This window comes from Anoplopoma fimbria, chromosome 14 (genome assembly GCF_027596085.1).
Source record: "Anoplopoma fimbria isolate UVic2021 breed Golden Eagle Sablefish chromosome 14, Afim_UVic_2022, whole genome shotgun sequence".
NCBI lineage: Eukaryota > Metazoa > Chordata > Actinopteri > Perciformes > Anoplopomatidae > Anoplopoma > Anoplopoma fimbria.
In genome coordinates, this window is record NC_072462.1 from 12129022 (window position 1) to 12150444 (window position 21423).

The window sequence follows — 21423 nt, forward strand, 5'->3', positions numbered from 1 at the left end:
TTTCTTTTAGTCTGTTGTCTATTGACAGTATGTATGATAGCCTGTCTGAACTATGATTAAAAAACAAATACTAAATACTATGCTTCTCATCCCTGTTATTCGAGTGAATGAAAGAAATTGGTTTTATTTTGAATTATCATGTTTTATTGTATTCTGTATATAGCCTTATCCATCTATCCTTCTTTGATTCAGCTTAGAAATTAATTTATTTTTCTCCAGCTGTCAACAGACACTTGAAATCAAGATAATGAACCAACAAGGGCATTAAATCGGCTTTTTAAAACTTTAAATAATGGCACAAAAACAGCAGGCCTGTTGTAAAAACAAACCTAATGACAGATGACTGTACCATGTCTGTCACGCAGGGGTAACAGTGTAAAGTTTAGGTAAACTATCTTTATGAGGACAAACCAGTGCACAACACAGCTCTTAATGGACTCATTTGTTATATGTAAAAAGTGAAAAATGGAAATACTCAAGTAAAGTACAAGTACCTCAAATATGTGCTGAAGTACAGTAGTCACAGTAAATGTATTTAGTATACATTCCATTGTATAATCACTAAGCATTACTGACCAGTATATTGATTGTTTAAAATGATAGGTTGTTCCTACACTTAAAACCTCATTTGTATGAGTGAATCTCGTTTGTAATATAACCATAATCTGTAAAAGTATTTCCTATTTTTTTTTTTTAAATGTACCAATCTAGCAACTGTCATCTAGAGTGGAACCTTCCTCTTTAAGGTCTTCTGTATGATGTATTCCTATTGACAAAAGACATTTTCATTGACTATATTCACTTGTTGCAATCATTGATAACATTATATATCTGTGTTGATATTGATTGATTAAATCGGCTTTTTAAAACTTTAAATAATGGCAAAAAAACAGCAGGTCTGTTGTAAAAACAAACCTAATGACAGATGACTGTACCATGTCTGTCACGCAGGGGTAACAGTGTAAAGTTTAGGTTAACTATCTTTATGAGGACAAACCAGTGCACAACACAGCTCTTAATGGACTCATGTGTTATATTTACTTTGTATATACTCGTATTGTAGCAACACAGCTGCTTTAGAGGCATTTTCTGATAAGTTTGAACTGCTTTGAGTGTATAAAACTGAGCTTGGTCCCCTGATGGCTGAATAGAGTAGAACAATCCAGCAGGCAGAGAGAGAGAGAGACATAGAGACACACAGAGAGAGAGAGAGAGAGAGGGTGGACAACCAAAACACGGTTAGCAGACAACTATCAAACAACGACGGCCTGACAGCCATTTAATCAACTATTTAGTCAGCTGCTCGGAGCCAAAAATGTGACCAGGCGAGAGGGACGCCTTGCCGAGGACCGTCAGAAGCACATGACAACTTTAGTTGTTGTGAGGAGGCGCACCATGGCATCTCAGCCGAGGTAGGCAGAACACACGAGCTAGCAGCTAGCCTCAGCTGACAGGGTTTCTACAGTCAATTAGCTGGAGAGCTCGGGGAGGTTAGCGAGCTCACTGGTAGTAGTGTGGAGTAGTGTGGAGCCATGAGAAATAAAGGTGGTGTGGTAGTTGTCTGTTGTTAGTGCAGAACTGACATGCAGCTCGAGGAAGAGGTGGAATCAGCTGGAAAGAGAAGGGTTGGTGTGGTTTTTTTTTTTTTTTTTTTTTTTTTTTTTTTTTTTTTTTTTGCACCAGCTGGTTAAAGGGGCTGTTTTTGTTATGTACATTCACATTGAGCCACATGTAAAAAAAAAAATCTGCAAATTGGAACTTGGGTTACAAGTTGGACAACAATATATATTTTTTCTGCATTGATGTGATTTTAGTGACTGGGTGTAAACATCCTAAAAAATACTGTAACCTGATCATCTGAGCCGGGGTTGTACAGTACCAGTCAAAAGTTAGGACACACCTTCTCATTCAATGGTTTTTCTTTATTTTATTTTATTTCTTTATTTTCTACATTGTAGATTAATATTTTTTATTTTTAGATTAATATTGAAGACATCCAAACTATGAAGGAACACATATGGAATTATGTGGTAAACAAACAAATGCTCAACAAACCAGAATATGTTTTATATTTTAGATTCTTCAAAGTAGTTGAATGAGAAGGTGTGTCCAAACTTTTGACTGGTACTGTAATTATTTGACAGTCTTATAGCCTAATAACTACTAAAATACAATATATAGGCCTAATTATGATAGAAAGTATGATACATTCTGACAGATTTAACTACATAACATCATATAAACTCATTAAAACTACACCAGTAAAATGTTACGTACACAGTAATGCATCCATAAGGTTATAATAATCCAAAATATACATACAGTACCAGTCAAAAGTTTGGACACACCTTCTCATTCAATGTTTTTTCTTTATTTTTTATTTTTATTTTTTTCTACATTGTAGATTAATATTGAAGACATCCAAACTATGAAGGAACACATATGGAATTATGTGGTAAACAAACAAATGCTCAACAAACCAGAATATGTTTTATATTTTACATTCTTCAAAGTAGTTGAATGAGAAGGTGTGTCCACACGTTTGACTGGTACTGTATAAGACCATATATTTATGCCTTATTTTGTATCTCCGTCTAGAATATTCTAAATAGTGTGGTGACATATGGCACAGGGCAGAAGAAATAGAAAGAATATGCAAATAAAGTACATCAATTAAGAAAATAACAGTAGATGATTAAATAGGGTTATATTATATATTAATGTAATTAAGTACAGCTCATATACTTTATGGAAAACAGAAAAAAATGGGTACTTTGGTCAACATACAGTACCAGTCAAAAGTTTGGACACACCTTCTCATTGAATGGTTTTTCTTTATTTTTTATTTTTTTCTACATTGTAGATTAATATTGAAGACATCCAAACTATGAAGGAACACATATGGAATTATGTGGTAAACAAACAAATGCTCAACAAACCAGAATGTTTTATATTTTAGATTCTTCAAAGTAGTTGAATGAGAAGGTGTGTCCAAACTTTTGACTGGTACTGTATGTAAATAAGAATGCTTATGTTTCATTCTTCCTTTTCCACTTTTCCACACAATGATGCTCAATGTTATTATTATTTACTAATTTGATTGTGTGGCATCAACAGTCTTGCAGGCTTTTGCAGTAATGGCAGCTTCATATTAATTGAATCTGCTGGAAAGCCAAAAGGGTAGGAAAGAAGATGTATTGCAGACTAATTAATAAGTGAGTTTAAAATTAAAGGCAAATAAATGTAGAATATAGCTTTAGATTGTCGCTTTGGGTCGCTCATGCACTTCATGTTATATAATGATAGGAGCAGAGTGACATGCAGAATTACTCTCTGCATTCAAACCAATACCGTCTGGTGATATCGGTATTACGACAATTGTCAGAGCATATATATATACCAAAAATATGATGAAACAGATTTTCTTCAGTGAAAACGCTTTTCCAGAAAGTATGCCCCGACACAATTGTTGTGTTCCGTTGTGTTTTGAAATGTGTCATCAGTTTTGGAAAGCAGAGCATCATCATCAACACAGCTCCAGGTATCGGGACTGAAAAAGTTGTATTGGTGCATCCCAAGTTTGTACCAATTTGATCACAGACAAAAATCACTAAAGAGGAACATTTCAAATACGTCATGAATGTCTTTTGAGCAGTATGGAAGAAAGTGTCCACATTTATGGAAATGGACATTGTGTGAAGTGAAGACCGGAAAGATACTATCAACATGATCGCAATGCTTGTGATGCCAGCAGATATGTCATAACTATCAACATAACTGAGAACAAAAGTGAACATTCAGTTGTAGGTCATTTTAGCCGCTGTTAACTAAAGATCATTTTCATTCTCAAATAATTTATTACTTTTATTTCGGGTAATATTTTTGTAAATAAAATGTCAAGAAATGGTAAAAGGAAAAGTCCATCACATGTTCCAAAAGACTGTCTTCAAATAGCTGGTTTTATCCAACGAACAGTCAAAAAAGAACAAAATGGAGACAGAAATGAAATCACATTTTAGAAGCTTAAAGCTGAGAAAGTTTGACAAAAAAAATAGATAATGACTGGTAGTTTTAAGGGACAGTGCACCCCAATATCAAAAATACATATTTAACTCTTACATGTAGGGCTATTTATCAATCTAGATGGTTTTTGGTGTGAGTTGTCAGTTTTTCGTCGATATTGGCCATAGAGTTGTCTGCCTTCTCTTGAATTTAAGAGGACTATATGGCACGCTGTTTGTGATTATCAAGCAACAAAAATAATACATTTGAAAAACTCAAACCAATGTCTCTTACCAGAAATCATGACCCGGATGTTGTGAGCAGTGTCATGTAGGAAATACCACTGTTCCTTCATGAAATGATGCATGCAGAGGGTTAGGGTTATTCACTTTTTGCCTTTGTATGGGTTTGCACACTCTGATATGAGACCTCAGATTTTGTGCTTTTGTCTTACACTGCTTTAAACACCACTGTGTGTTTTGAATCTGAGTTATATGCTTTCCTGAATAAACAAACTTATTTTTTCACTGATGGAATTCTGCTTTTCATGATTTTCTGTATGATACGTTTTACTACTTGGGTATTTTGCCTTCCAGGGTTTGATGAAATGCCTTTTCAAATATTTGGGTGTGTGAGTCATTTATCATGATTAAAGGTTGACCTGATAATAAGAATATAACGGTTCCAATACTGGAAAGTTTTTTTGTTTTTTTTATCCACCCTCATCTATAATTCAACCCCTGGTATTGCTAACAGGAGCTGTTTCTAATTATCTCTATACATTGTGTGCTTGTTGCATCATCAATATGTACAATCAACACAATGTATGTTTCATGATTGTTTTGGAAGACTAGTGTGTAATTTAATACATGCACAGTATGTTGCTTTACCCCTGGGTAGTACTCTGCCTGGGCAGTAACAGCCTGTGTACTGGTAGTTTGGCCAGTCTCTCTGTTCCATTAATGAGTAAGTGCTCATCTGTTTGGCTGAGTCCCAAATCTGTGCTGCTCCACTTGTTGCCATGGAAGCATCCCATTGGGCTTGCTGTCAGTGTGGATGATCAACACTGTATTTTGGGAAGAAATGTGGATAAGTGTTCAGTTCACTTTAGCATATGAAAAGTTTTAAACGTGTCCTGTTCCCATGGGGCCTGCTGTTGTTCCACGGCCACAATGCAATTCTACTATAGTGTAAGAGCTAGTTTAGTCGTTGGCATCATATCTGGACTGTTAATATCCATATGATGTCTGCATGGGCTGCGTGTAATCTTTAGGGAGTAGAAAGAACAGATGTGAATGTTGCGTTGAATCCTCATGGCGTCTGTGAGTCTAATTACACTTGTCTGTTGATAAGATGGGCACTTTCTTCTCCCATTAGACCCTGCTGCTCTGCCCCCCTTGGGTAGATAAGCCTGTGATAAGATGCCATAAATTTGCAGTCTCTAAATTTTCCGGTGCCTTAAGCCAAAACTGATCTTATCATTGAGGATCAGTCACATTAATTGTTCTGCGGTTTAGGAGCATATATAATCTAACACGCATACGCAATACAGTTTGTCAATTGTATTGAGGAATGGAGCATGTCACCAATTTCACTTTTAACATTTAAGGCACCTACTACATCTTTTAACAGGGTAACTAGTCATATTTAGTGTAACAGTTTGAATGATGCACTTGTAAATGCAATGCTGACTTAATATCTATCTTTCTTTGTAATGCTCTACAGTATATACAATGAAGAAAGGAACCGGCTTCGCCTCCGTGCATGGGAACAGAGGAACCAAGAAACAAGCCAAGCCAAAGAGCTCAACTCTGAGAATGTGCCGCTCTTTGGGGTACCATACAAGGTAAAGACCCGCATATCATGAGTTAAATGCTCTAATAAAGACACAGGAATGAAAATAATTAAAAGAATGTTTTGTAAAATTAAGCGTTAATGTCTTTTTCTTGCAGACAAACAAAGGGGATGAGCTTTCCAATCGAATCCAGAGAATGCTTGGCAGTTATGAAGATGTGAATAATCCATATCCCTATGCTATTGAGCCTTTACCCATTCCTTCTTGTGGAACCTTCTCACAGTCAGATCAGGGTCTGCCAAACACAGATAAACCAACCAAGCCTCCATTCCACAACCAAATCCATTACATGTCCACCCAAAGTCAGAAAGCCCCATCTAGTAACGGTTACTCCTCTCAGCCCGTGAGGACGTCCGCCGCCTCTTCGTCTCCTAACCACCTTGGACATTCATCCACTTTCTCCGATGCTTCTCTGAACCACAGTCAGCTCAGCCTCTCAGCACGTCAACAAAAGAGGAGTGAAGCCCTCTCAGATCTCAGGGAGTGCGTCAGCCCTTACCAGGAAATGTCTTCTCAGTCTCCTGATGCTAAGCAGCTACCCTTCCCACATTCCAGTGACCATGATAAAAATGACAAGGACACTAAGGACATGGACGCTTCCAATTTTAACCTAAAACAGTCCCCCAACGATGCTTCTCTACCCCAAGCAAACAAGGGTAACGCACTACCTTCCCAGACCTTCCCTTCACTCCTGTCGTCAAAGCAGCCCAGCGTAGTCATGACCCAGAAGCCGACAGCGTACGTGCGGCCCATGGATGGTCAGGACCAGGTGGTCAGCGAGTCACCTGAGCTGAAGTCTTCACCAGAGCCATATGTACCTCTACCTGAGTTAATCAACAAATCGGATCTGGGCAAAACGAAGATACTGCCACAATTCATGGAGGTGAGTGTATTGTATATGTATATTTTACGCTTTGTTTTTTGTACGGCTCAAACAAACAAGATATATTGAGTTACTTGGTGAGCTTTAAAGGTGCTGGTAGGTGGACTTCAGTATAACTCAACAGAGCCCCTTTCCAGTCTTTATGCTTAGTTTAGCTTAGCATAAAGACTGGAAAGGGGCTCTGTTGAGTTGATATATATTGAGTTGAGATATATAATACAGAATCAATTGTTTGGTGCTTCCAGGCTCTTTGGGGGAGTTGATAGGACAACAGAAGTCCTACTTTTTAATTCCCAGCACTGTTGTCTGCGCTTTGAATTTATTGTGGAACTAGAGGATTGTGTGTCTGCTGATATCAGGATTTCTCTGAAACCTCTCTATAGTTTTAGTTTTATACTTCCCTGACTATTCAGACATTGAAAAAGGTCTGGGACTTGCTTTGTTTGGGAGAATTTGGCTGAATTGTAGTTCAACTATCGGCATAAACACACGCACGCACGCACGCAACTGCAGCATGCAAAACCTTCCCCTTACCACCCTACAGCAGTGATGAATATGGTGCTATTATCGCTGCTGGGTCTAATCCAGTACAGGATTTCCAGGCAGCTACTCATTTCCCTATTTCTCACCAACCCCTTCACTCCTGAGTTAAGTTCCACATCTGCAATAAGCCACGTATGAGACATTTTTGGATCTACAATATAATCAGAAATGTCCCTTTAGGCGTCAAGAAGAAATGCAGTTAGAATGTGTTATTCCTAACACAGGTCAACACAAAGGGGTCATGGGTCAGAGAGCAGACATGATTGTGTGCACACACAGCAGAGATTTTTAATCTGACATCTAGATTACAGTTGAACTGGTGTGACAAAAGTAAAAATGTTTTGTGAGTAGTGACACTTTAGCCCTCTGCCTTGTGATGGTCCGGAAGTTCTAAAACGCAACATTTCATAAAGCAAATGAACAAAAACAACATTAGAGAAAACACAATATCGTTTCAGAAAACTCACCATTTCAGAAACCTTATTCCAGAAGTTGGAAGTCTTTTTGTTGGTTTGGGAAATGTGTTGCACATTTGAGACAACGATCTGCACTGTTACTATTTCCTGTTAATTATAATACTCCATGTGCACACACACTTTTTTCAGTGTGTGTGTATGAATATGTGACCTCAGCTGCCTCTGATAACTTCACCCCTGGGCTCAGCAGCAGAACAATAAATGAGCTTTGTCACCAACTTACATAACTGCTCTGGGGGCCCATTCACTCTGGCCTTATCTCAAACACTGTCCATTTGGAAGGAAACACTAAAAGACAGACCTGAAAACAAACTGAAATGCGGCCTGTTGACCCATTCATTCACACACAGTATTTATCTGATGTTGAAGTTGGCCCAGGTTGCTGCCTGATATGGGGGATTGCTCAAGACTTTAGTTAGCGGTGATGTAGTATAGTCCTGCTTTTATATTTATAGATGTTTGTAATGTTTGGTCCACCCCCATAAAGCAGAAAGTAATGTTCATTTATAGGGTGCAGGATTTTCAAGTTGGTCAATTTTTTTTCTTTACCAGATGGTGACTTTTTTCAGTTCCTATAACACAAAGATGAAAGTGGGTTTTCATCTTTTGTTAAGTGTTCTTTGGAAGATTTAAAAGGCATCAAAATAAAGCGAAATACGATAAACATTGTTATATTTCCTTTATGTATGCATTTACTTTGTCATTATTAAATGGACAGACATATTTTAAAAGGCCAATTAGGTCATTTTTTAATGCAATATTAAAGACAATGACTGTGGACACTTTTTTCTTCTTGGAATGGACAATATGTCTCCATCTCTAAAAAGAAAAAGCTCCCCTGCACCTCTTCATAAAACTACTGTCAAAGCCTGCATTTAGTATGAGGAGGTCTCTGCTGCTCTCTGCTGGACAACACTGAAAAGCAATACACGTCTTCACTCAGTTTTCTGTGTTGTGCTTTGATTTTAATGTAGCATGGAAAATCAATGATACAATGAAACAATTCAGGTAACAAAGAAAATATCAAAATGCTTGTTATGTATATGAATAAAGTAAGAGGAAATACGTGTGACAATGTGTATTTTATTAATCTTCTTTTCCCGTTTGAGATATAGCTGCATTCACCACATGCAGCACTTTGACAACAATCTGAGCTAAAATTTTGGGGTTGGATGAAAACGGATTTAATTGTTTTTTTATTTATTTATTATTTTAACCTGTGAAATTATATAAATGGATTGCTCTGTAACATTTGAGCCCGTAACAAATCTTTCTACATTTGTTCTTCAGGTTATAATTGAATAACACATTTTGATTCTCTTTTTGCGAACTAATAATTATCATTTTCCTTTCTACAGACAAGGTCAAATGAAGTTCTGAGTGTTGAGGACATCTTGAGGGTAAGTCCAGATGTTTACATTCTCATTTACATTTGGCTACTGTCTTTTGCCATCGTAACAATGTGAGTATAACAAGGGATTAGATACATCTTTCTTTGAGTTTAAAACATCTAAACCTCTCAACACACACAAAAATACATGTTGACTGACTCACACATATGTAGCCCAACCAAGTGTATTCATATGTAGGCCTACATGTCAACACAAACTAAAGCATTTAAGTCTACTTGTACTTTCTTCTATGTAAGATGTACTTTTCAAAATATGTTCTATATCATGGTGTATTTTTTAAAACATTAGTTAAATGCATTTCACAGGGAAACTTTACTTTTGCATAATTGATTCATTTTACACAAAATACTATAAATCTTGAACTAATTACTTTTCAGAATGTTATAAATGTTTAGACACAAAAAGAAACACTGAAATTCAGTTTACTAGCCATACATAAAAAATAACTATGTATATTACTTAATGATATAAATAGGAATGGATATTAAGGCAGGTAAAAAAAAAGGTAGCACAGACTCGTGAGACAACAGACTCTTGTACAAGTGCTTTGTTACAAAAAGTAGATGTTCAGACTGCTGTAGTTATTAGCTTTGCATTGAAATTCAAATAAGTAAAATTTGGCATATTGTGAAAGAATGGAAACAAATAGTTTAATATGAATTTTCTTGACTTCATTTAACCAGTTTGCTCTTGCTGCTCTTTCTTTTCCTGCTCGTAATTTATAATATTTACAACCTATCCAATGTGAGGTTTTCACTTGGCTTCTTGTCTTCAAGTTGCAAAGAGAGAAACTATCATGTGTTGTCACTAAATCCGAAATAGTTGGAGGACTTCACCTGCATTGTTGTTGTTTTTTATACAGAGGCAAACCTATTCTGTAATTGGGCCAAGTCTGGAGGCTCCTAACACATCACACTCATTATTTTTTTTTTTATCCCCTCCAAAGGAAATGACCCACTCGTGGCCTCCTCTCCTGACAGCTATACAAACACCTAGCACAGATGAACCCTCCAAGGCCCTGTTCCAAGCAAAGGTAAAACCTAACTTGATTTTACGCTCACCTACGCTGCCCAGGTGTATGTTGGAACATCCGTCTGTTTGAAGTAATCCTGAATCCTTGCTCGGATTACCTTCTCAAATGAAAGTGATGCACAAAAAAGTACTCCCAATGTTTAGGGTAGTCTAAGTAAACTAAATCATGTGGGAATTTCCACATGATTTAAATAGGAATGGATATAAAGAAAGGTTAAGTGATATTAAAAAAAATAAAATATATATTCGATAGTTGGAACAATAACAATTATACACATTTTGTTTTCTTGTTGACAAAAACCATTGAAAGAACAGCATCACAGACTCTCTTAACACACATTTTATATTGTACAAGTGCTTTATTGCAAAAAGTAGATGTTCAGACTGCTGTAGTTGTATTTGCATTAGAATTCAAATTAGTAAAATTGGCAAATTGTGAAAGAATCTTGAAAGAATGGAAACAAATAGTTTTATATGAATTGTCTTGACTTCATTTAACCAGTTTGCTCTTGCTGCTCTTTCTTTTCCTGCTCGTCATTTATCATATTTACAAACTATCCAATGTGAGGTTTTCACTTGGCTTCTTGAGAGAAACTATCATGTGTTGTCACTAAATCCGAAATAGTTGGAGGACTTCACCTGCATTGTTGTTGTTTTTTATACAGAGGCAAACCTATTCTGTAATTGGGCCAAGTCTGGAGGCTCCTAACACATCACACTCATTTTTTTTTATTATTCCCCTCCAAAGGAAATGACCCACTCGTGGCCTCCTCTCCTGACAGCTATACAAACACCTAGCACAGATGAACCCTCCAAGGCCCTGTTCCAAGCAAAGGTAAAACCTAACTTGATTTTATGCTCACCTACGCTGCCCAGGTGTATGTTGGAACATCCGTCTGTTTGAAGTAATCCTGCATCTTGCTTGGGTAGTAACCTTCTATGAAGAAGCCCACTGTCACTGAGAAATCCTTGTGATGCACAAAAAAGTACTCCCAACGTTTAACTGAAGGTAGTCTAATAAACTAAATCAAGTGGCAATCTCCACAAGTTGTAACCTCTTCAGTGCAAAAATCTCTCTCTGATTTACCAAATTCAGGGTTTATTTCTGTGGTGTGGTGGATCGATACCCACTGGCAGTCGCTGGTTGGCTTTGATGCCAGAACCAGTATGTTAAAAATAGTGCAGTCCCAATTATTAGACTATTTACCAAGCACATTCATTATCTGTCTGTGAACCCTTTCCTTTTGCGTGCTTAATGAGCTTTCACCTGAGGTAAAATTGTCCCCCACCATTAAATCAAATGTTATTATTTGCACAGGCTATCTCCATAATGGTAGATTAACAAATCACCATGCAATTTAATAAGAATCTTCATGTTGAGAAGGGATAAACCCTTTTGAGTTTAATGAACCCATAGCCTTTTGTCTCACACCACTCTCAGGCCAAATGTTTAATCCCCTCACTACTGCTTTAGGTCTAAGATTAGGAAAAAAATCTGTGCTGATTATTACACAGTTTTTCAGTTTATTGTAAAAGTAGATGCAAATGTATAACTCTAAATCAAATAAACCTGTGACCCAGAGTAAAGCTTGCTTGTGTTTTGTGTCTCCACAGGAAGCAGAGCATGTCTCTTCATGTCCAGGACAAAGTGAGTAATGAGGGAATAAAGCAGACTACAATCCAAGCGTGCAGTATTTTACCATCATAAACGAACACTAAATAAATTATTTTATTGTGCAATACAATACAAAACACCTGTTTGTTAATGTATTGGCCATCATAAATGCAAATTTCAGCAACAATTATTTGAGACAGGATTTATAAGCCAGACTCAGACAGTTGTTCAGTCAGTCAGATATTAAACTTTCATTCCCAGGGCATATTCATTTCATATCAAGTGATAATGTCATTTCTAATTTGCAGATCCATCCCAGCTCATCCAGCAGAGCTCCTCAGCGTAAGTGATTTGACTTTTGAGAGTTTTTATGCAATTATTCCAAAAACATGATGAACATTGCTTGCAAGCCACTCAAACAGATAACAAATATTTTCATTAGGATCAATTAACCTGCATCTTATTTTCTCAATTAATTGTTTTGTGTATAGAAATAAATCAAAAACGCATGTTGTTAAAATTTTCCACAGCCAGAGATTATCTTCCAAAATAACTGGTTTTTATCACACCAACTGCCTAAAACCTAAATATTGTTAGTATCATAAATGAACAGAAAATCTACACATTTGAGAAAAAGTTCAAAAATGACAAAAGCTTGATTTTTAATAATTAATCAACTAATCGTTTACTCATTGTAGCTCCGATTTTCTGAGAAAAATAACCATTGAAACTTTTCTCTCATATTTTTCTTCCTCAAACATAATTGTTTCCAAATGTGCTGTATACCAGAACAGCCTGGCCACGTTGGCCACTGTGTTTATTTCATTTTAACGATTACACTTCTATGTGATTTATTATTGTGTTGTTTTGTGTGTTTGCGCTGTAGTTCATTTGAAGCTGCACATTCAAGAGAGGTAGAGTCCGCCAGCTCCAGCGACTCAGAGAGTAGCTCAAGATCAGAGTCGGAAAGTGAAAGCACCATCGAGGAGCCACCTCAACTCCCCGTGAGTAGCTCCAACGTCAAAAACGAGGTAATTTGCTGCTAGTCCTTTTTTGTACATATCGTTCATACTGAATAAAGGACACATAAACATGAATTATGTGAACTATTTTGCTCCTCCTAATTTTTCTACAATCACAATGTTTCTTTTGCTTGTTTTTTTTTAGCCTGAGGCTCCAGCAGTGTCGCATGGTAATTGGCAGTTGGGGAACTGGATTCGGTCCAGCCAGCAGAACTCCGGCACTGAGAGTCAAAGCGGTGCACATGCCCCTGAGAGCCCTGCTCACAAACAGCCACTGCCCACTCAAAGCTCCAAGCTCTCACTCAGTGTAGAGGTCGTCGACCCCACCAGGGAGTCCAAACCCAAGCTTTCAACTCACCAAAGAGAGTTCACTGATAGGCTTGCAAAGCTCCAGCAGCACAGCAAAAGCCCTCAGGACAATTATAACCATCAAAGTAACCAAAAATCCCCCTTTGGTGATTTGAACAGCTGTAGCAGTTCCAGGAAACTTCCATTCAACAAGAACACCTCAATACCAGAGAAGGCAGGTTGCAAAGATCGCACTGAAGCAGCTATTGATGTGAAGTGTGAGGAAGTTGTCGCCACACAAGACAAAGATCCCTGTTTCAAAGATAGACCCAAGGTCAAGACAAAAACAGGACATGGCAAGAAAAGCAAGGATAACAGAGACACTAAAAGAGACAGTAAAAGGACTTCTAAACACACCTCACTAGACAAACGGAAGGCTGGAGAAGAGCCTGAAGCCCCAGTGGTCGTGTGTGGTCATTGTCCATCATGTGGTGTGCAATATCCTATCCCCTGCTCCTGCCCCATCCAAGGTCCTGCTCAGCCTCACCAGCTGTCTCCAGCCCCACTACATAGACTCAGTAGTAGCAAACAAAAGTCTGAGACCATCTGCCAGAGGGGGAACAAGATTCCTCACAAAACAACCCACAAGAAATCAGAGAAGGCTGGACAGATAGCCAAGAGTTCTCAGGACCCCCACAGGCCTTCTAGATCCCTGCTGGTGAAGATTGATCTAAGACTGCTCTCAAGAGTTCCCCTGACTCCAGGAAACCACCAGGAGATACCCAGCATTGCAAAGAGATCAGCGCTGGTCATAGAGCAAGACGGAGGGGGCAAGGATGCTTCTTCTACACACAAACTCGCCAAAACCAGCACAAAGAGTATATCTCAAAATGTGAGATATAGAGGTCTGTTCTAATTAGCATACATGTTTATTATATTTTTTATAATAATGTGTGATTTTTTTTTGTCTTCTAGGTTGAGGTAGACAATGCAACTCTCCCGAGGAAGAAACAGAGGCTGGAAAACAAGAATACCTCATCGAATCATGTTTCTGTCAAACTGGAGTAGGTTCCCTAATACAGAGGCATCCCGTACTTCTTTGTTATTTGACAATGATAACATCAACATTTATTAAATGAAATGTTTATTTTGCATTGGGAGTGTGTCAGATCTCAAAAGCTCTCCAATGTTGTCACTTACAGACGTTCCTGCAATTCAAAAGATGACAGAGAGCGAAAGAAGGCAAAGAAAAAACCTGTTTCTTTGCAGCAGCCTCTGACACCCAAAGACCCTGCTAAAGGCCCAAAGGTGCACAAACGCAGTTCTGTGGAAACCCAGGAGTCCAGTAAGGAGGCTGTTAAGAGCAAACACTCGAGCACAAAGCACAAGAAGAGCAGTGGAAAGCACACAGAAAACCCACACTTTCAAAAGGTAACAGGATACATCACCTATCTTATGCATGTATATTAGTGCATTGCTTCTTCTCCAGAGACAAGTTCTGCAATTTCTGGTACTTTTAGTGATTGTAATCAGTGAAAAAGGCCTTCCTAATGAATTATTACATGAGAAAGGAAACAATTCAAATTTTAACCAAATGTCTGCATTGCAATCCTAGCAGAAGCCACCGAAGAGCAGCCTCAAGATCCCACCATCTTCACAGCCCACCAGAGAAGCTTTGAGCAACAGGCCCTTGTATAGATTAGAGGAAAGGTAAAATCCTATCTGCTTAGCTGTTAAATGAATCTAAAATACAGTTTTTAGTTTATGTCTCCAAAAAGGCTGTCTGTCTCTGGACCTATTTGGATTGTGTCAGTTTTTTCCCATGGGGAAAGAAAATCCACACAACAGACAGTTATAAGATTTTACCCACAGACATTGTTGGTATAAACACTGTACCAAGATCTTTCTGTCCTTAAAAGCTACAGAACGTGCTAGAATTATTTTCAAAGTATGACCAAATGTGCCTCACACTAACCATTTAAGACACATTTTCCACACTGAGATGCTTAATAAATTTGGTCCCAGGTCTCTTCTTTCTCTTGTGTGTCCTTTCCTCCGCCTTCTTTTTCATTGCAATTTTTTACAAACAAAATTTGATAGCTTATGCACACATCAATATACAGTAATTAGACTAATCAAGGTAGCACTAACGTTACATATGAGTGCAATGTGTCTGTAAATTATCCAGCATGGTGGATAAACTAGCTCATCTGGTGAGTTGATTTAGTGGGGAAAAATAGTGAGATTAATTTTAAGTGTGGAATGCGAGAATTTTTCTTTCATATTGTAGTTTTTTGTCAAAAGTGAGCTTCTTAGGTACAGGTTCAAAATAGTACATATATTTGCGAGATGCATTCTATTGACAATTTTAAGTAAATATTAATCGTTGCCATGGTTTTTAATTTACAAACTTATTTTGTATCAGCGACGACAATTTCTATAGTGTTCTAAATTGTTAGTTGTACATTGGTGTTAGACCACTAATAAATATTTTTTCACCTGTAGGCAGTATCCAGTGAAGCATTACATAAAGGAGGCCAAAAAACTGAAACACAAAGCAGATGCAGAGGTAGGTTCTCCCTTTTGTTTGTTTTTAGTTGATTTACTAAAATGACTGAAGTAATACAAATAACTTCATACAAAATTGTATATATTTTTGCTCTCTTTCTGTAGTCAGATAAGCTCAGTAAAGCTTTCAACTACTTGGATGCGGCCATGTACTTCGTTGAAAGTGGCATTGCCATGGAAAAAGATCCTCACATTTCAATGTCTTCCTACACTATGTTTGCAGAGACAGTGGAACTGCTCAAGTACGAACCCCCTTTTATCACTATTATCTGCACTAATAGTTTTTTGTAATTATTGGTTTGCATATTTGTAAGTGTGCAGAATAGGCTCCTTCACCTTGTCATGGTCACAGACAATGCATTTTGTTTTGCAAGCTGTAATATGACAGTTTTGGCTCCGTAACTGAATTCGGTTCAGGCATTAGTTTTAACGCCACATTCTCCACTCTCACAGGTTTGTACTGAAACTTAAAAATTCAGTGGACGCCACCGCTTCGCCCTCAGAAAAGGACTTTTTATCTTTGTGGTAAGGGGTAGTTTATACTTCAAGTAAAGTTTCTCCACAAACCAGATTGTCTCATGAGATTACATTACTGATTATGTTTTTCTCCTCTTAAGCTTTATTTTTGTCTTGAACCTGCCACCATCTATGTTTTGGTTCTTGTCTAAAGATTACAGATATGGAGACTAAGATTTAATTTGAATTTAATTAAATGAGAAAAAAGTCATAGTATAGTGTGTTTAAAAAAAGTCATAGTATAGTCATAAAAAAGTCATAGTATAGAATGTCTTAAATAAGTCATAGTGAAATATGTTTAAAAAGTTATAGTATAGTATGTCGAAAAAAAACATAATTTTGCAAAACATTTTATTAAAAATCTTAGTTTAAAATACATTAAAAGAGATTCAAGCATTCAAGGCAAATTTATTGTCATAATTCAACACAATATTGTACAACAAAATGCAGTTCTAGTCCTTTTGATACACAAGAAAAAAACATGACAAACAGCAGAACAAAAAGATAAGTGCATTCCTCTAGGGTATTTTGTTCACCACCATTGACTGTTTAAGCATCGAGCATCAGTGATATAAATAGACTTTGCCAGTCTCCGCCAACTGGATTCCTGCGCTCTGCCCTGCCGTCTGCTTATCAAGTGCAGCCTTGTTGATATAGAGCAAGGTCTCAGCGGAGATGTAGGCAAAACAGTAACGGACTTCACTTAATAACCGTTGCTGGGTAAGCCTGAGTTTTTCTACAACCGGACATGAGCCAGGAGCATACTGGTTAGAAAAATAGCCTTAGGTCCTAGCTGGGTTAGCTTAGCTTATTTTTTTTTATTTTTTTTTTTTTACAAAGTCAGAAATAAGTGATAAAACATTTTTTTTTAGTATGCCCTAAAAATTTGAAAAAGTTATAGTATAGTATTTGGGAAAAAAGTCAATATAGTATGACTATTTTGTATGTCGAAAAAATCATAAAAAAGTCATAGCATAGTAGGTCAAATAAAGTCATAGTGTAGTTTGTCTCAAAAAGCCATAGTATAGTCATAAAAAAGTCATAGTATATTATGTCTAAAAAAAGTATAGTATGTGGGAAAAAAAGTTATGAAAAAATCCCAATACAGTTCATCAATAATTTAATAACATGAAATTGTGTCTCGTAGTCTGAAGTGCCAGTCTCTGCTGCAGATGACCATGTTTCGCCACAAACAAAAAACTGCACTCAAGTATTCCAAGACACTCACGGATCACTTCAGTGTAAGTATTAATGTACTTCCATCACTCCTAATTGCCATAAAGAGAACCTATTTTGTTTTGCTAATTAACTGTGGACCTCTTTCAGAACTCAACAACTCCCGATCCCTCTGTAGTAACATTAAAGTAAGTAATTTAGTTTGCTGTTACAGTCATTCATTCATTCACTGGTTGGACAATGGGTATACTGCACAAAGCTGTCTTTATTTTCAAATGTTTGTATCTCATAACCCGTATCTTTTTAGAGGGACAGACACCCCGTCCTACATCCCCAACATGCCGTCTCCAGCCAACACATCCACCAGCTCAGGTCCCGCCTCCAACCACAGTGTCAGCGGGTTGGTAGTGGACCCAGTCGGCACCACCGTGGTAATTCCCCAGGCCATTGGACAAGTGGCATTCACCTACGTCAACATCACCATGTTACTCTTGAGCGCTCATGACATCTGGGAGCAGGCTGAAGAGCTGGCACAAAGAGGCAGCGGTAAGAATGGAGGGAGAAGGGACTGTTAGATCAAGAAATATTCTGAGCCAGAACGCTACGTGAATCTAAAAAAGGCTCTGTGGTGTTTGTAGTGACACAGCCTTAAATCAGCAAAGTAGTGAAGTATGGTAAAATTAAGAAAGAAAGTAAAAATCTCTAAATACAATTCCAATCATAAAAATCCACAAGATAAAAAATAGTTTTAAGAAGAGATTTGAAAGAGGATACTGAGCAAACTGCTACTCAAAACAGCAAAAAAAAAAATATCAAAAACTCACAGGTTAACAGTGAAAGCAGAGAGGATTGGGGTGAAATGGTTGCTTACTTTTGGAAAGAACCTTGCAACAGCTTTTTTTTGTGCAAGTTGCAGTCTTTAGAAGTTTCACCTGCTGAGACCAGAACAAAGTATGTTGCAATAGTCAAGTCTGGATGAGATGAAAGCATGAGGACCTTCTCTAGATCTCCAAAATAAAATGAATGACGGGATCTTGGTTAAATGTCTCAGTTAAACAAAACAGGACTTCACCATTTAAGTCCCATGAGCATCAAAAGACACATCAGACTCTAAACCTAGATTAGTGATTGGTAATGTTTGGACATATAGTTCCTACTTTAAGCAAAGATATAGCCTGGTATCATCAATGTAAATGTGTCCTGTAAAAAAACAAAAAAACATTTGATGCATTCCAATCAAAGATGGATTAACCCAGCAAGTTTTGTGTCTGTGTTTTGGTACATCTAATGATTGTTTTGATGTATAATGCTTTAAATATTTCTGTATGTTTCAGGTATGCTGACAGAGCTGGACACAGTTATGGGCCCATTGAGCCTTTCGTCGAGTATGAGGTCTTTGGTCAGCTATACGAGACAAGGCGTCCACTGGCTGAGGCTGGACAGCCAAAAGGTAAAGTGACCCAACGACCTGCTGCTGTCGCTGAATACCTGCAAACCCTCCAGGCTGCCTCGCTGTACCTTTTACTTCACCTCAGTGTGTCATGCTCTGATACCGACCTGGACTGTCCCTCAGGCTTGTGCCAGTTTTTTCCTCTACTTCACATGAACTCATCTCATCGAAAAAGAAAAGACAAAGATGACTTCTCATGTGATGCGTTTTCTCGAGGACACCACACTGAACTTTGCACTTATTTATTGTTTCCCTCACGTCCACTTCGGTGTCTCTCACTTCTTCTCTTGCACTTTTATGAGCATAGGTTTCATTTGCTTTAATCCACATATTTCATGTCTTGTTAGTCAGTAATTGTGTTGGGATCATTTGTGAATCACAACTCTATATTCAGGAGTGAAATTTGGATGGAGGCGCATGACGTATAACCAAAAGTGCAATTTGGTGGCTCTATAATCCTCCCCGGCCTTATCATGTGGTCGTGTTGCTAGTTCTGACACAGATTTTATTACATAACTTTTGTTATCAAGTAATACCGTAAGGCGCTAAACTCATTGTTTAAATGTATCATGATTTTTTTATTTAATTTCTCTTAACGAGAGATTAAATGTCCCTGTGCAGTCTGAAGGATCTGTTTGATTTGGATTCAGGGATTTAGTATTTTTATAAATTCAGCATTTTATTTCTTGTAACGTTTGCACTCGTGACAAGGTCTAATCTTGAGCGTAGGAAGCAGATATGAGTCAAATGTGGGGATGTTGTTGCATAAGTGCCAGATAACAATATGAAATCATTTTCAGTTTTTCAAATGAGGTTTGCCCGGTTTATGCAGCTCTGGTTCGATTAAAACACGCCTCTTGTGCAATAATAACTGCATTTTTTTTAAAAATACGCCATACTGTTAATTAAACATTTGCCCTCCCAGAATTAAATAAATGAAGGTTGACTGAAAAGTATGTTGAGTGTTACTCATAACAAAGAGACATCTGGGCATGACTTATGAGATAAGGAGGCAAATTAAGAAACTTGTGGTGATTTCAGGGGAGACTAGCCTGAAAGGTTCAGTCTTTGATGAATGCAGAAATCATTGTGTATCAAATCTGCAAAGTTTTAAGGATTTACCATTTCTCAATGTCACATGGTTTTGTTGATATGATAGTTGAAACTCAGGAGCAGAAGTGGTCTGGCTGTTGTCTTTCTCTGTAAAGATGAGTTCGTCAGACCAAAGCAGATTCGATTTTATTCTCGTCATCCTGACTTGTCATCCCTCAATCTAATGAGTTCTACAAGCATCAAAGTTCAGTAAACATCTTAACTACTTGCAATAATAAAAAAAGCATTTTTCACCCCAGACTTTCCTTGGGTTTAGAGCTGGATGTAGTTGTTGACATTGGCCGTGTTTATAAGTTTGAGTTTCCTTTCAAGTATAGTGGGACCAGCACAGTCTTTCAGCAGTTATGAAACTACAGTCAATTTCCATTCTCTTTGTTTTTGCACCAGGAAGCTACTTTCCTCTGTTTCCCACACTTTAGTTGAGTAGCAAATGTTGAGTTGCATTGTGTTTATTAAATCTGTGGGAGTGAATTAAAAAAGCCAAACTAAAGCTCACTAAAGAATGCACTTTGTTCAGTATTTGTAGTTCATTTCAGAGCATTATTGGACAAAAGAACACCATGTTCCAAAGACCGACAGGACTGTGCTAGTCTCTTCTCTTGTTCATTGTAACTTTGATTCGAAGCAATAAAGCATGAGTTTTGTTGGTTCTAATTTTTAAGTGAGGTGTTGACGTAGTTATTAAAGTTTCACAGGGGATACAAAAATAATCAGTATGAAATAGTGACGTGGGAAAAGAAACATTGGTTTGGATTAAAATACTAAAATAGAACATTTGTTGACATGAGCACCATTGGGTTTGAAATGTTTCGCTTGTTAATTCAGTTGGTTTGTCCATTTGCAATTACACGATAAAAGGGCTAAACGAGGCTCACAAAGTGTTCCTGACTTTATTTTCTCACATAAATGATATGTTTAATGAGTGATATTTTTTCAAGTAAGGAGCGAGAACACTGGTGCCATGGCATTTGGGATTATTTTTATGTACCAATCATCAGCAGGCTGCTATAGAAATGATCTTTAAATCAGTTTCTTACTGCAAACGTCAACAATGCACACAAGGTTATTTTGGCATTAGACAATTCTAACTAGAGCAACTTCAACTGTTTCTTGTCTTTTTGCAACTTGTGGCTTTATTTCCATCATCCTCGAATGTTGGTGCTTCATTTATGAATTACTCTGCAACAAGTTTACACTTCTTGACAAATAATTATTTACCCCAAAAAATTGTCAGACATTTTTGAAGGATGCTTTTTTTCCTTTTGTGAAATATGTAAAGAATTTGTGTTGCAGTGTACAGAGATGAATAAACACTGGAAATTAATGATTTGTTGTTTACTCTTAATTTATTGTTTATTCTTCTCAAAGGAAACAAGAATTGCACAATTTAGTGGTAAAGATCAGTAAATAACAGATTAACAGTGAATTACAAATACAACATTTCTAAACTACTGTTGCACTTTACAAGTTTA

General features: G+C 37.3%; 1 protein-coding gene across 2 annotated transcripts; it reads left to right on the top strand.

Moving 5' to 3' along the window:
• The first annotated feature begins 1162 nt into the window (after window positions 1-1162).
• Window positions 1163-21262, top strand: aff1 (AF4/FMR2 family, member 1). Of its 2 annotated transcripts, none has more exons than XM_054612480.1 (20): window positions 1163-1412; window positions 5728-5848; window positions 5955-6740; window positions 9118-9159; window positions 10118-10204; window positions 10952-11038; window positions 11818-11851; window positions 12127-12160; window positions 12705-12849; window positions 12986-14020; window positions 14104-14192; window positions 14331-14559; window positions 14744-14838; window positions 15634-15697; window positions 15802-15938; window positions 16150-16221; window positions 17360-17453; window positions 17539-17576; window positions 17696-17934; window positions 18723-21262. In XM_054612480.1, exons 1-20 carry the CDS (start codon window positions 1363-1365, stop codon window positions 18845-18847), a joined length of 3603 nt encoding a protein of 1200 aa, XP_054468455.1. In that variant the 5' UTR covers window positions 1163-1362; the 3' UTR covers window positions 18848-21262. The 2 variants fall into 2 exon arrangements, with proteins under 2 accessions (XP_054468455.1, XP_054468456.1); XM_054612481.1 differs by having other exon boundaries at window positions 14747-14838.
• The last annotated feature ends 161 nt before the right edge of the window (window positions 21263-21423 follow it).